At 38.7% G+C, this 12,946-nt stretch overlaps 1 protein-coding gene across 2 annotated transcripts; it reads left to right on the top strand.

Annotated features, from left to right (window-relative positions):
• Positions 1–293: 293 nt before the first annotated feature.
• Positions 294–981, top strand: LOC149254801 (uncharacterized). 2 transcript variants are annotated; one of them, XM_089457117.1, is made up of 2 exons: positions 294–432; positions 553–981. In XM_089457117.1, the coding sequence occupies exon 2, from the start codon at positions 566–568 to the stop codon at positions 797–799; it is 234 nt and encodes a 77-aa protein (XP_089313243.1). In that variant the 5' UTR covers positions 294–432; positions 553–565; the 3' UTR covers positions 800–981. The 2 variants fall into 2 exon arrangements, with proteins under 2 accessions (XP_089313243.1, XP_089313244.1); XM_089457118.1 differs by having other exon boundaries at positions 338–436.
• The last annotated feature ends 11,965 nt before the right edge of the window (positions 982–12,946 follow it).

Below are 12,946 nucleotides of genomic sequence, written 5' to 3'. Positions count from 1 at the left end.
AAATAAATGTAATGATGTAGATGGTGATTTTATTTAAAGCTCAAATGCAAATCAAAATCGTACACATTTCAATTTGAAGTAAAGTTATTAACCTCAGAGCAGCGCCACGTGTTAAATTTTTCTTATTTTCAAGGTTAGAGATATGAAATCGGATTTTATTGGTGAGTACAGCAGAGATTTTCAATGGATGTAATAGGTGACATCATTGCGATCGTTGGAAAGCTTCGAGAGAGGCTCTGCCGTCAACGCAAGAAAGTTCGGCCAACGAACGTGCGCGCAAGAAACGTTTCTCTCGCTTTCTTTTCTGTTGATGAATTGAACGAAAGATGCCAACTCTTTAAATTCATTGCACAACGCATCACGGGCCACAGTGAGCGTCGTGAAAATCACAGCTCAAGGGATTATCTCATAATTTTCTGATTTCCGTGCTCTGTAAGTAGGTTTCTGCTATTAAAACTAGCTTTAAGTCGCCTTGTTTTACAGTTTGCACAGAAGTTGTCTTTAGGGTTTGGCTAAGGTTGGCGTTTCTAATTTCGAGATTGTTTTCTCCAGAAAGGGTTTGGTAATGGCGATTCCGAAATTGGTAGCAGCGGGCAAAGGGCAATGGATGGAAATCGCTCCTTTCCGGAAGGAATGCGAGGTGAAACGGCGACCTTCCGGTAAAAAGCTGCTCACGATCGCAGAGGAGCGGAGACTGAGCAATGGCGAGCTCATGGATGGCCTCCACCCTTCTTTTCCTACGGTCTCTAACATCGAAGCCCATGGTGATGATGGAAGATTTTCGTCGGCAGAATGCTGAATATTTTTTGTACATCGGGGAAAATCTTATTGGGATTATTGCATGTGAAAGAGTTGTTATGGGAATCGATATGTGACTTGTAAGATCCATTGTTAAAATACATATGGTTCTGCAATTACCCAATTTTGTATCATATTTATTCTTGTTCTAAAATTCCAATTGAAAACAGATGATTTTCCAAATTGCGCATGGGTCCTTCTCGATTGATCAGAGACAATTTTGGATGGAAATATTATTTGAGCATCTAAAATATCTGATTGAGATATTGATAATATCTGATCGCTACGATGTATTCGTAAGGTCGTTATATAGCGCAAAAGTTCGAAAAAACATGGGGATTAAATTTTAAATTTAATGTAACATTCAAATAAAGGTCTAAAATGCAGAGTTTAAAAAAAAGTGCGAAGAATTAATCTTTTGAGGACTTTTTTTTTTTAATAAGTATTTAGGGGGACCATGAGTGATTAAATATAAACCACATTTAAGGCGTCATATATATATATATTTATTTATGTGCAATTGTTGATTTGGGGTTTTAAGGGAAAATAATATGTATCAACTAACAATACAGTGTTATGTATCGTTGGATATCTATAATGTATATTTTGATCAACATCATTTAATGCAGTATTGTGGGGTGCATGTTGTTTGTTTACCCTCAAATAACTATGGGGCACTCCAAACTAGTAGCACTCCAAACTAGTAGTTGAATGTGTGAAATATACATTATACTCTTTGTGTGCATATATGATCAAAACCCTTACACATTTAGATCCAAAAATGTGTATCTTAATCCACATCATTTAAGACACAACTCATGTGCATACCTCTATATATAAATTATATTATTTACGTTCTTTGTATAGAGTTTAAAAGTAGTGATTGAATGCATGAGGTATGCATAGCAATTGTGGATTTGGGTTTTTAAGGGAAAATAATGTGTATCAACCAACAATGCATTAAATGTTATGTAAGTTGGGATAGATAATTGGATATATATCGGAATATATACTATTTAGATCCAAAAATGTATATTTAATTAACAACATTTAATGTAGTATTGTGAGGTGTATGTTGTTTGTCTGCCCTCAAATAGCCATGGGGCACTCAAAACTAGTAATTGAATGTGTGAAGCATGCATTATACTCCTTTTGTACATATGTGACCAAAGCCTTTACAAATTTAGATCCAAAAATGTATATCTCAATCCACATCATTTAATGCAGTGTTGTGGGGTGCATATTGTTTTCCTATTCTTAAGTAGCCATGGAGGGAATCGAAACTAGTGGTTGAATGTGTGAAGCGTGCATTATACTCGTTCTGTGTATATGTGAACGAAACCCGTACACATACTCTCTTTAAGGGCTTTCTAAATGATATTTGTAGAGATGTTGACAAAAGATACATCAATGTCATCCTTAAATATATAATATACTTATTTTCCATGGGATACCTAGCAACATGCTTTGAAAACAATCTATAATTGATATAATTATCACACATTGATGGCAACAAATTTTCATATCATTATGTTGATCAAAACAAACTTTTGTTTGATTTCACGAAAAAATTACATGTTCCATTGACATGATCATCACATGACACTACCATCTTGGTATCTCTTAGTTTTCTCAAACTAGTTGAATATTTTCTAGCAAATTAGCAGGGTAGTATTATTGTGTTGTTGTCTCATTAATACATTCCTTTCATGATGATATGAGGTTCTAGAGTCCCTAAAATCACAAACTAGGAAAGAACCCGATCAAACATGAATTCTAATTTCTAATTAGGATAATTATTACCATAAATTATAGCTAGGGTGGAAACCATAGATGATATTATGAAAAGGTAGATATCTTCTCTTAACACTCTAAAGTGGAAACTACATAGTTGTTCCTACAAAAGGGGAATTTTCCATAGTTATAGGAAATGGTTTAGAACTACGCCATGCACCAAAAAGAATGGTTAAACAACACCTTATACACAATTTCTTACAGGATGAAAGGAAAGGTCTAAATAATCTTTCTTAACATCATAATTTTAAATACTATAATGTCTCTTGTTCTTTATAACAAATTTTGAACCTTAGACCGCCTAGTTTAATTGAAGTCAAAGAAACAAAATGTAGAGGTTTTATTATATTTTCTCAAATAAATGATATGAATATGACTACTATTTAGTATTAACAATGACCTGCAAGGAAGGAGTTAGAATTTAGAGAGGAGGATCATGTCTTTTGGTATCATTATATTGACAAGCTTAGATCCAATATTGTTCATTTAAAGGACGAACAAGATACTTTGGTTTTGTCATTGAATCCTTCAAGGGATAAAACATGGTTACAATGCATTTTCTTCATAGGGGAATTGGGAGCCATATAAATGGTGGTGGAAAAAGGTTTGGAGGTTTGAATTCTTCTCTAAATATCATATTTTCATGTGCTTATTACTTAATATGAAGGCTCTAACATGGGATGCCTCACAAAAGAAAAATAAACATTATGTTCGGTGGTGTAGTTTAGGCAAGTTAATTCATGAGATTAACTAACATCTTATCATGTGTTGTGCATTTACTAAACAAGTTTGGAAAGAGATTGAGGGTCTCATAGGCTTGGGAAATGTTTAGATATGGGACATAATTTAAGAAGGCCTTAGCATGTAGCCTGAGACTAGAACTTCAAATTGATATGGAGCATTACCTTTAATTGTGATATGGGGCATTTGATTAAAAAAGTACCAAGATATTTAAAGATAGGGATATTTCTCCTTTATAACATGGTGTTTAGGGATTGAATATTTTGGGATCCTTTATTCATGTAAACCTTTTAAAAATATCAAGGTAAATTGTTATAGAAAAAAATATTGATAGAATACAAGCTTGAGTCTATTTTGTTGGTGCATCTAATGTCGGGGTCAAATTTTGTTGTGCTTCATGTCACCTTTAGCTATACCAACACAAATGTTTCCACACATGATTGTGATCATGTTCTTAGGAACATGCATGTGTTTCTAATTAACTGACTTTGGAATTTATGGTCCACTGGCAAGGTTTCCAAGTCACTACCAACTCAAAATTGGCATAAACATGCACATGTGATTAAGAGCATGCATGTATTCTTAAGAGCATGTGTTTGTTCATAAGAGTGTACATATGTTTCTATGGGGTAAAATTACAAAAAAGTTTCATGGCTAGTCTATTTCTTACACATATTACATTTTTATCTGACAATGAGTAAATCTGAAGTGGAATTGAAACAAATTCGTGATAGAAAATCAAGGAGGGCCTAATAAATCCTACTCACATATCCCATTTTTAATTCTAGGCAAGTATTTTAATGGGAATTTTCTTTTCCATATTTGTTTTCAATGGAAAAAGGAACCTAAAATTATTTTTCTCTTATTAAATTGAAGCATAATTAATAATATCGAGTGCGTTGGAAACTAGATCACTACTAAGGGGGGGCGGGGGTGGCAGACGGGGGGTGAATCAGCAGTGAAGGCACTTATACTTTTTTCTCTAAGTTATTATTCTTTAATCATGCATAAACCAAAACAAAAAGGAAGAGATCAGAGCATCAACCATAAACATGAAACCATGAAAGAATTCAACACAAATGACACAAATATTTCAGGTGGGAAACCCTCTCTAGGGAAAAAAACCACCAGCTACTACTGCACTGCTCAAATATTCATTATGCTAAGAAAATTCTTTACATAGAGTTACAACTGGCTACTATCAAATGCAAATATCTTTCTCAAGGAGATCTACAGACTACCATCCATTGGAAACCACCACAACCAACCATACTTGCCTAGTTACTCCTGAGCTATCAAATGAATCTACAAAATCCTATATGTTGGAAGCCACCATGAAAAATGAGCGTTACCTAGTTTCGTACAAACTATCCAACTACCATGGGATTGAGAAAACTTCTCAATTATATTGAATTCACCTGAGTCCTCCAACTCTAGTCCTTTGTGTGATTTTCATTTCATACATTTTCATAATGGAACTGAGAACTACTCATCATGAACACCACAACAACATATCTTCAAAGAAAATAAACAAAACCAAAAACTACACCACAAACTGCATCAAAATCTCACAACACATTGCATAAAATAATTTGATCAACTCTTCAGCTAAAATCCTCTTTGGAACAAGTAAAACTTCTCATAACTAAATGTTTCACTTAGATAATAAACTAGAAAACAAGTTAGTATTAGGAATCACGATTGTCGTTAGACCAAAACCCGCAAGTGTTAGCCAACGATCGCATCACCAAAGATAAGGATCCACAAGAGGGGGAAGGTCCATGTCACAAAACACATGAGGAGCATTGGTTTAACCAATTTCCAACGATCTCCCCCCAACACGAGCCAGGTGTGTATCGAACTCATGACCTATGTTCTCATACCACTTATTGGGAATCACGATTGTTGTTAGACCAAAACCCACAGTTGTTAGTCAATGATGGCATCGCCGGAGATAAGGATCCACGAGAAGCGGTTAAACCATGTTGTGAAACACATAGGGAGCATTGGTTTATCCAATTTCCAACAATTAGGAGGAAAAAACTCCAAAAACTCCTACAAGAAGACAAAAAAAACACCTTCTACCAATAAACACTTCATCTTCTCACTCAGTGGACCATAATATTAGCTAAAGCATATTCCCACTTTCGGCTACTACAACTACAAATGACTTTAGAAAATGTGCAACACAACTTTCACATAGATTGCACACTCTTCTCCTCTTTCACATTCACACAACACATCAAACGAACTAACGATACTATCGTTGATCTTCCTTGAATATATGGATGGATTGAGGTTCTCAAATCAATAATTACCAAGAACTACTTAGCTCCACAAACTCTGTTCATATGCTTGATTTGATCTGGATTCACTTCATTGACTTGATCAAGCAACTAACTCCACTTCATAAGGAATATTTTCAATGCTAATCAATTTCTAGAACATGGTGAAGGCTTCCCAACTTTTCTCATAAAGTTTTAAAACATGAACCATCCCAAAACAGTTAATTTACTAAGATGTGTGAGGAATCTAGAGAAAATATAGCCAAATTCTCAACCGTGTGCATCAAAATGTTGGATATAGGTTGTAACCGCATGGATAATCCTTCTTCCATGTGGTTGGAGCCCTTCAATCTCATGCACAGGCTTAAATCCATGCGGTTAGGGAAGAAGATGGTAAAATTCAACTTTCCTCAGCTAAGAACCTGCCCAAACTTGCTCCACTACTTAACTACCTTCTATAAGACCTCAGGGACCCTCCGAACCTTTGTGAAAATTCAATGACAGGCATTCCCTAGTCTACCAAACTCATCATCAAAACCAATACCTCCAGCTTCTCAAGCAGCAACAACCAATTATCAAGTAATCTCCAACACTTGCGGCAACAACATCAAGTCATCCAACTACCTCGAACATATGTAGAGGAGCCTCCAACATATGTAGCAACATCATTAACGTATGAAAATCCATCATACCGTGCCTTGCAACCATCTCTACTCAGCCTCGAAATCACCTCCACTAAATCATGCCACAACTAAGTTGACATCAATGCCAACTAACAAAACCAACCAACTGAACACTACAACAGCCAAACAATCATCATGTATCATCTTCATATTTACATAAGCATATGAAAAGTAGCACCATTACCATGTTGATATCAATGCCAACACTATAATGCCAACAATATCCCCTTTTGGCATCAATGCCAACCTCAATATGATCTCCAACATTTGAGGTTGATCTCCATACACTGTCCAATACTAAAGCTACAACTTTGAAGCTAATCTCCATCAATTCAAATTCTCTCCCCCTTTGACATTGATGGAAAAGGGCCATACCAACATTGAAGAACCTTGACCACGCTATACTGAACCGGTCCGCGATTATGAAAGTGACGATGATTTGGACCAGATTTATAATATAATGACACGCGATCAAGATTGTGTGAATCTAATAGCTAGCGGACATATTGCATGGGACCGCGAGAGCTCCTGCACATCAGATTCAGATGAGGAATTGGAGCACTGGAAGAATAGATTGCACAAAGTGTCTGTTATGAAACCAACTCAAGAAAAAGATAGAAAAGATAGATCAACGCCTTAGAATTCAGCCTCTTCAAGGGGGAAACCTCCTTTACATTACATGAATGAAAAATTCTTGGATGATACATTGAAAAGACCTCCTTTCTCTATATAGGAGTCTAAGGGGTCATAACATAATTAGAGCCGACATAACAATAATAATGTAAGGGCACAATAATAACAACAGTGGGCTTCTATGGGGTACAATAGTAACAATATGGGCACTACATGGGTACATCAATATAATAAGTGGGTTGTACTAATAACAATAAGGGGTTACACTAGTAGTATAGGGTCCTAGCATGCCCCTCTCCTTCAAAAATCATTGTCCTCAATGCTTGAGTAGTTCTTGATGCTTCTGTATAAAATTCTTGTCCTCCCATGTGGAATCTTCAGCACGTAAGTTCTTCCACTTGATGAGATACTCTGAAATTGATCGATTTCGTAGCTGTCGGGTTCTTGTTTCTGTGACTGCTCCAGGTTCCAATATGATTTTTCCTTCCTCTTCAATTTCTGGCAATATTGTTTGAATTGGGATCTTTTGCAACTTTTGAATAAGTGGCCATACTTCTTCGTCCTTCTTCCATTCATCCCTTGCTTCGTTTATCCAATCTGGTTGGATAATATAAATAGCACAAAACAATGCTTCCACATCCTCATCCTTGAAGAGTCTTCCCATTTGGTAAGGTCACCATTTTTTAAGTGCATGTAGTATTGCCAACATTTCCTTCTCATAAATAGCTTGCTTGAGATGTAGCAGTAAAAATACCCAATCACCTACATCAAAACATTTTTCACTACGATGTTGATCTACCTGTTGTTTCGTTTGATTTTGCACTGAAGTGGCGTTATCCTTTAAAAGTTGGAGAACTTGTTGTTGATGCTCGATGTGATCTTTCACTGCTTGAACCTTTTTCTTCTTGATATGTCCTTCTATCTCTAGAGTTTGAGGAGTGGTAATTTCTTCCAATCCTTTACAAGATATGGTCGGATTCATTTCTTGATTGTCGATGTGATCTTTCACTTCTTGAACATTTTTCTTCTTTATATGTCCTTCTATCTTGATAGTTTGAGGAGTGGTAATTTCGAACAATGAATTACAAGATATGGTTGGATTCATTTCTTCTTTCTCGATGTGATCTTTCACTTCTTGCACCTTTTTCTTCTTGACATGTCCTTCTATCTTGAGAGTTTGAGGAGTGGTAATTCTTGCCAATGCTTTACAAGATATGGTCTGATTCATTTCTTCTTTCTCTCGGGTGGGGTCCTGGCGTATATCTTCTTCTTTTGATGTTTCTTGATCCTTTTCTTTCGCCTCTTCATATTCTATGTAAAATAATTTCTTCTCAACACACTTATGACCTTTATTGCATTTGCTATTACAATTGTAACAAAGCCCTTTTTCTCTTTTTTCTTCCAATTGTTGTGGTGTAACCATTGTAGGTTGTGGAAGGCTAGGAGAAACAACACTTCCATCTTTATAGTTGTGAGGGGTACGCTTCCTGGTTTCCATAATTTTGCTTTCCACTATGTCACAAAGCCCTTTTACTCTTTCCAATTGTTGTGGTGTTGCTCTAAATAAGGTGTTGCTCTTTGTATCCTCATAATGTGCTATCATTTCCTCCGTGAAAATTGATCACGTAACAAGTTGTTTACGAGAACAAAGCCCTTCGTACCATAAAAATTGATCTGGTTCTAAATATGAAGATGCAATACAAACCTTTTGTAACAGTTGTACACCATGTAGATCAAAATATTGCTCCATCTGAAGTATCCAATTTATCAGATCCTTGCCATCAAACTTCCTCATCTTGCTTTTTCTTGATTTTAGGAGCTCAACCTTGAAACGACTGTAACTCTGTACTTTCGGATCTTTAAGTTTTGAAATTGTGACCTATAGTAGCCCTCTGTGTCCTCTTTCCAATGCCACCAGTCTGATCCAAATTGGATTCTCTAAGAAAGAGTTATGCACAATCTCCCAAGATGACCTAATTATAGACCTTTCTAGAAGAGCGAAATTGTATGAAGTGCCATGTGTCACTTTTTCGACCTTTGGATCTGAAAATGCATACAAGAAACTACAGTCTGTCCTCTTTCTGTACCTTCTTACCAAATTTCAATCCGATCCTCAGAGAGAAATTTGTGACGATTTTCCCCAGGTCACCTGTTTGGAATGTAATTCAGGAGTCTACAAAAAGGCCAACTTCCTCAGATCATATATCTTCAAATATAGCGCGAAAAGATCTGAAATTCGAACCCAAGGTTCAGTGTGATTTCTTCTCAAATGGGTTTTTTTTGCAACTTCTGAAACGTCGCAAAACAAAAGTTATAGCGAACATTCCATGATGACCTGTTTGGAGCAGCGAAACCCTAAAATCCAAAGCTCTGATACTAAATGTTATGAAACCAGCTCAAGAAAAGATAGAAGAGATAGATCAACGCCTTAGAATTTAGCCTCTTCGAGGGGGCAACCTCATTTACATTACATAAATGAACAATTCTCGAATGATACAAATGAAAAGACCTCCTTTCTATATATAGGAGTCTAAGGGTTCATAACATAATTAGAGCCGACATAACAATAATAATGTAAGGGCACAATAATAACAACAATGGGCTTCTATTGGGTACAATAGTAACAATATGGGCACTACATGGGTACATCAATATAATAAGTGGGTTGTACTAATAACAATAAGGGGTTACACTAGTAGTATAGGGGCCTAACAGTGTCTATGCTACAATGTAATATGATGACTAAATCGATGCGTTGTGTATCGTCAAAGGTAAGAAGTCTGCCTTATTATGATGGTTTAACTGATGTTGATAAAATTTTGGATGTATTTGAAAGGGAATTGTCAGAGAAGCATTGCTTCCAAGAATCGGACTTGGCACTGCGTCCTACACCTCCAAGATGGTTGGGTACACATAAAGACAATTTCGTGGCATGAATATAGAAGAATGACGATGGCGCAGTTTGGTTTGGGGAATGAAGTATTGGATTATGCATTAGAGAATGTAATGGAGACTACAAGATTGATAACTAACACGAGGCACTATGTCGGAGAAGAAAATAGTGCATTGCTACACACCACCATGAGAATTTAGGTGAAAACGTAATAGCCTACAACATTTTTTTGACTTCAAAATTACTAAAATTAGTCTTTACTCCAAAGTCCCTGATCCAGGTGGATATTGGTGGCCACCTGCCAAGTCCACCTGGACCCCCACCATTGTCTTTCTCGGCATTTTCAGTCTCCTTAATTGTAGCACAACTTACTATTTTTAGCAGTTTTTTGGGTCCTGAACTTCCGGAGCCGTTTTGAGGCCCTAAACGACGTTTTTTGGGGAATACGAGGGCAACATTGGTCCATGGAATGGACTGATGTTGCTCGTTCCAACAATGATAGTGCTCGGATAGATCTTTCTAATGAGCTATTGTATGTGTCAAACGGAGATCATATGCAAAAGTTATGACCCCGGGAAGTTGATGTACCAATTTACCCCAAACAGGGCCCACAGTTTGGCGTTTCATCTCCTAGGGTTAGGTTTTGGAATGTTAAGGGTTTTCCATTGTTTCTCAACAATAAATAGGCCTTCGAGCCTCATTGTAACACAGTTCAGAGTAATGTAGCCATCACATCTCTTCTCAGAGATAAGCTACCATCGCCCTAGCTGGTTTATTTCCATTTCTGGTTGTAAGCATATTTCTGTATTTTCCATTAATGAAATGAAGTATTATTTCCACTGCATCTTTGTGTATATGGTTATCTCTGTAATTTGTTGCGTTCCTGTTTAAATCCGGATCAGTGGTATCAGAGCGGTCTACTTTTTCTCTGTCTTTCTTTGCATGTCCCCAACAAGGTCGGGATATAAGGAGTTAGGGCTTGAACTGGTTGAACCTTTGCAAGACCAGCCTCGCAAATCCCGACGGCCTCCCATGGCGGACGAGAAGAAAGACGAGGGGGCAGGAGATCCCATCAAAATCTTGCTCGAAGAAGCCCTCGAGCGGCAATGGAATGCGATGATGGACAGCTTTGCCCAGATCCTTCAGCGGCTACCCAGAAGCAATGCATCGGCTTCCAAAAGCTACTCTGGAAACGCCACACCCTTTAAGGTACAAGTTAATTTTGAAATCCCCATATTCGAGGGTCAGATAGACGCAGATGTCGTAGATAAATGGTTAAATCTGCTAGAGGGTTATTTTTCTGTTCATGAATTTTCGAGTGGGGAAAAGATTTTTTTTGCTCTTCTCAAAGCAGCCCCCCACGTCAAGGACTGGTGGGAAACCTACTGCGAGCAGAAGGATGAAAGTACTGGCTCACTATTTTCAGCCGCACCCACCTGGGATTCGTTCTAGGATGCCATCAAGGAGCAGTACTACCCTGTCGGAAGCTATGAGGATGAATACATAAAGTGGACCACGCTGCGGCAGGGAAGGGACCAAGACGTGCCGGAGTTCACCAATCTTTTCCATACCCTTCGCACAAAGTTGGGTATCAAGGATTCAGAGCAACATTTGATACTCAAATACCGTGGCTGCCTGCATAAGTACATCCAGGAAGAAATACAATTCCTAAACATCCCCTCGCTCGGCGCAGCATACCGATATGCCGTCAAGGTCGAGCAGAAGTTTAAACAAAAGAAGCGAGACTTTGGATTTGCGAATCCAAAGCAGGGGAAAGGTGCCCCTAAACCATAGAACAAAGGACAAAGCCAAGGCGGGACAACCCAAGACAACCAGCCGAAGCTGCAAGCAAAGAACAGCGCCGCGATGCCGAGAAAGGACACTGGAAAATGGTGCGAGTTCCATAAGAGCTCCACTCACAACACAAGTGAGTGTCGGACCAAGCAGTCACTGGTGGCTGAGCTAAAGGTTTCAGAATCAGATGCATGTTTCGACTCTGAGTCAGAACCCGATAAGGGGTATGAAAAAGGGAAGCAGATCATTGATGCGGATCCCAGCGCCACTGTTGCTACCGCAAAGATCCAGAAAAATGAACTCGAAAATCCAGAGGAGGAGGAGCGTCTCTTCCACTCCCAGATGTGGGTAAAGGGCTCCCCGATACAGTTCATTGTTGATAGCGAGAGTCAAAAGATCCTCATTTCGGCAGAGGTCGTGAAGCGGTTGGGCTTACCGACCACAGCACATCCACAACCATACACCATTGGGTGGCTTCACCAAGGACGAGATCTTCGTGTGAGCCAGCAGTGTCGCCTTCCATACAACATCAAGCCCTTCACGGATGAGGTATTGTGTGACATTGCTCCCCTTGAAGTTTGTGATGTATTACTAGGACAACCATACTTGTGGAAGCGACATGTTGTGTTTGAATCAAGGCCCCGTGCTGTTATTATTACATTGGGAAATAAGTTGTTCAGGATACCAGAGGTAGCACCACCTGTCGCCATCTCTTTGATTACTGCAAAACAATGCAGTAAGATCATTTCCAAAACCAGGAAATTTGTTTTCCTAATGATACGCCCTCAAGGAAAGAAGAAGACAGTGGTCGCGGCCTCCAAACGGGGTCCCTCTGCACGACAACTACAGATGGACAAGGTTGTGGAGGAGTACGAGGACATCTTCACCTCCCCGGCAGGGGTTCCTCTGCACTGTCAAGTCAAGCACTCCATCGATCTGACCCCAGGTGCACCGCTACCCAATGGACCAATTTATCGGCGCTCCGTTGTGGAGAACGATGAAATCAAGAGGAAGATTCAGGAGCTCCAGCAGAAAGGTCACATCCGTCCGAGTTCGTCGCCCTATGGGAGCCCGATCGTGTTGGTACAGAAGAAGGATGGGACGTGGAGACTCTGTATTGACTATCGGGCGCTGAACAAGATCACTGTCCGTAATAGGTACCCGATCCCGCGGATTGATGACCTCCTAGACCAACTAAAGGGGGCGAAATATTTCAGCAAGATCGATCTGAAGGCAGGATATCACCAGGTACCAATTGAACCCTCCGATGTATGGAAGATTGCCTTCAAATCCAAGGAGGGCCTCTTCGAATGGTTGGTCATGCC

Source organism: Pinus tabuliformis, chromosome 7, assembly GCF_031772625.1.
Source record: "Pinus tabuliformis cultivar Carrire ecotype Pingquan chromosome 7, CPIR1, whole genome shotgun sequence".
NCBI lineage: Eukaryota > Viridiplantae > Streptophyta > Pinopsida > Pinales > Pinaceae > Pinus > Pinus tabuliformis.
This window is presented reverse-complemented; position numbering and strand designations above follow the sequence as displayed.

Coding starts and splice junctions, on each gene's coding strand:
- LOC149254801 (XM_089457117.1), top strand. CDS start 566: ATGGCGATTCCGAAATTGGTAGCAGCGGGCAAAGGGCAATGGATGGAA.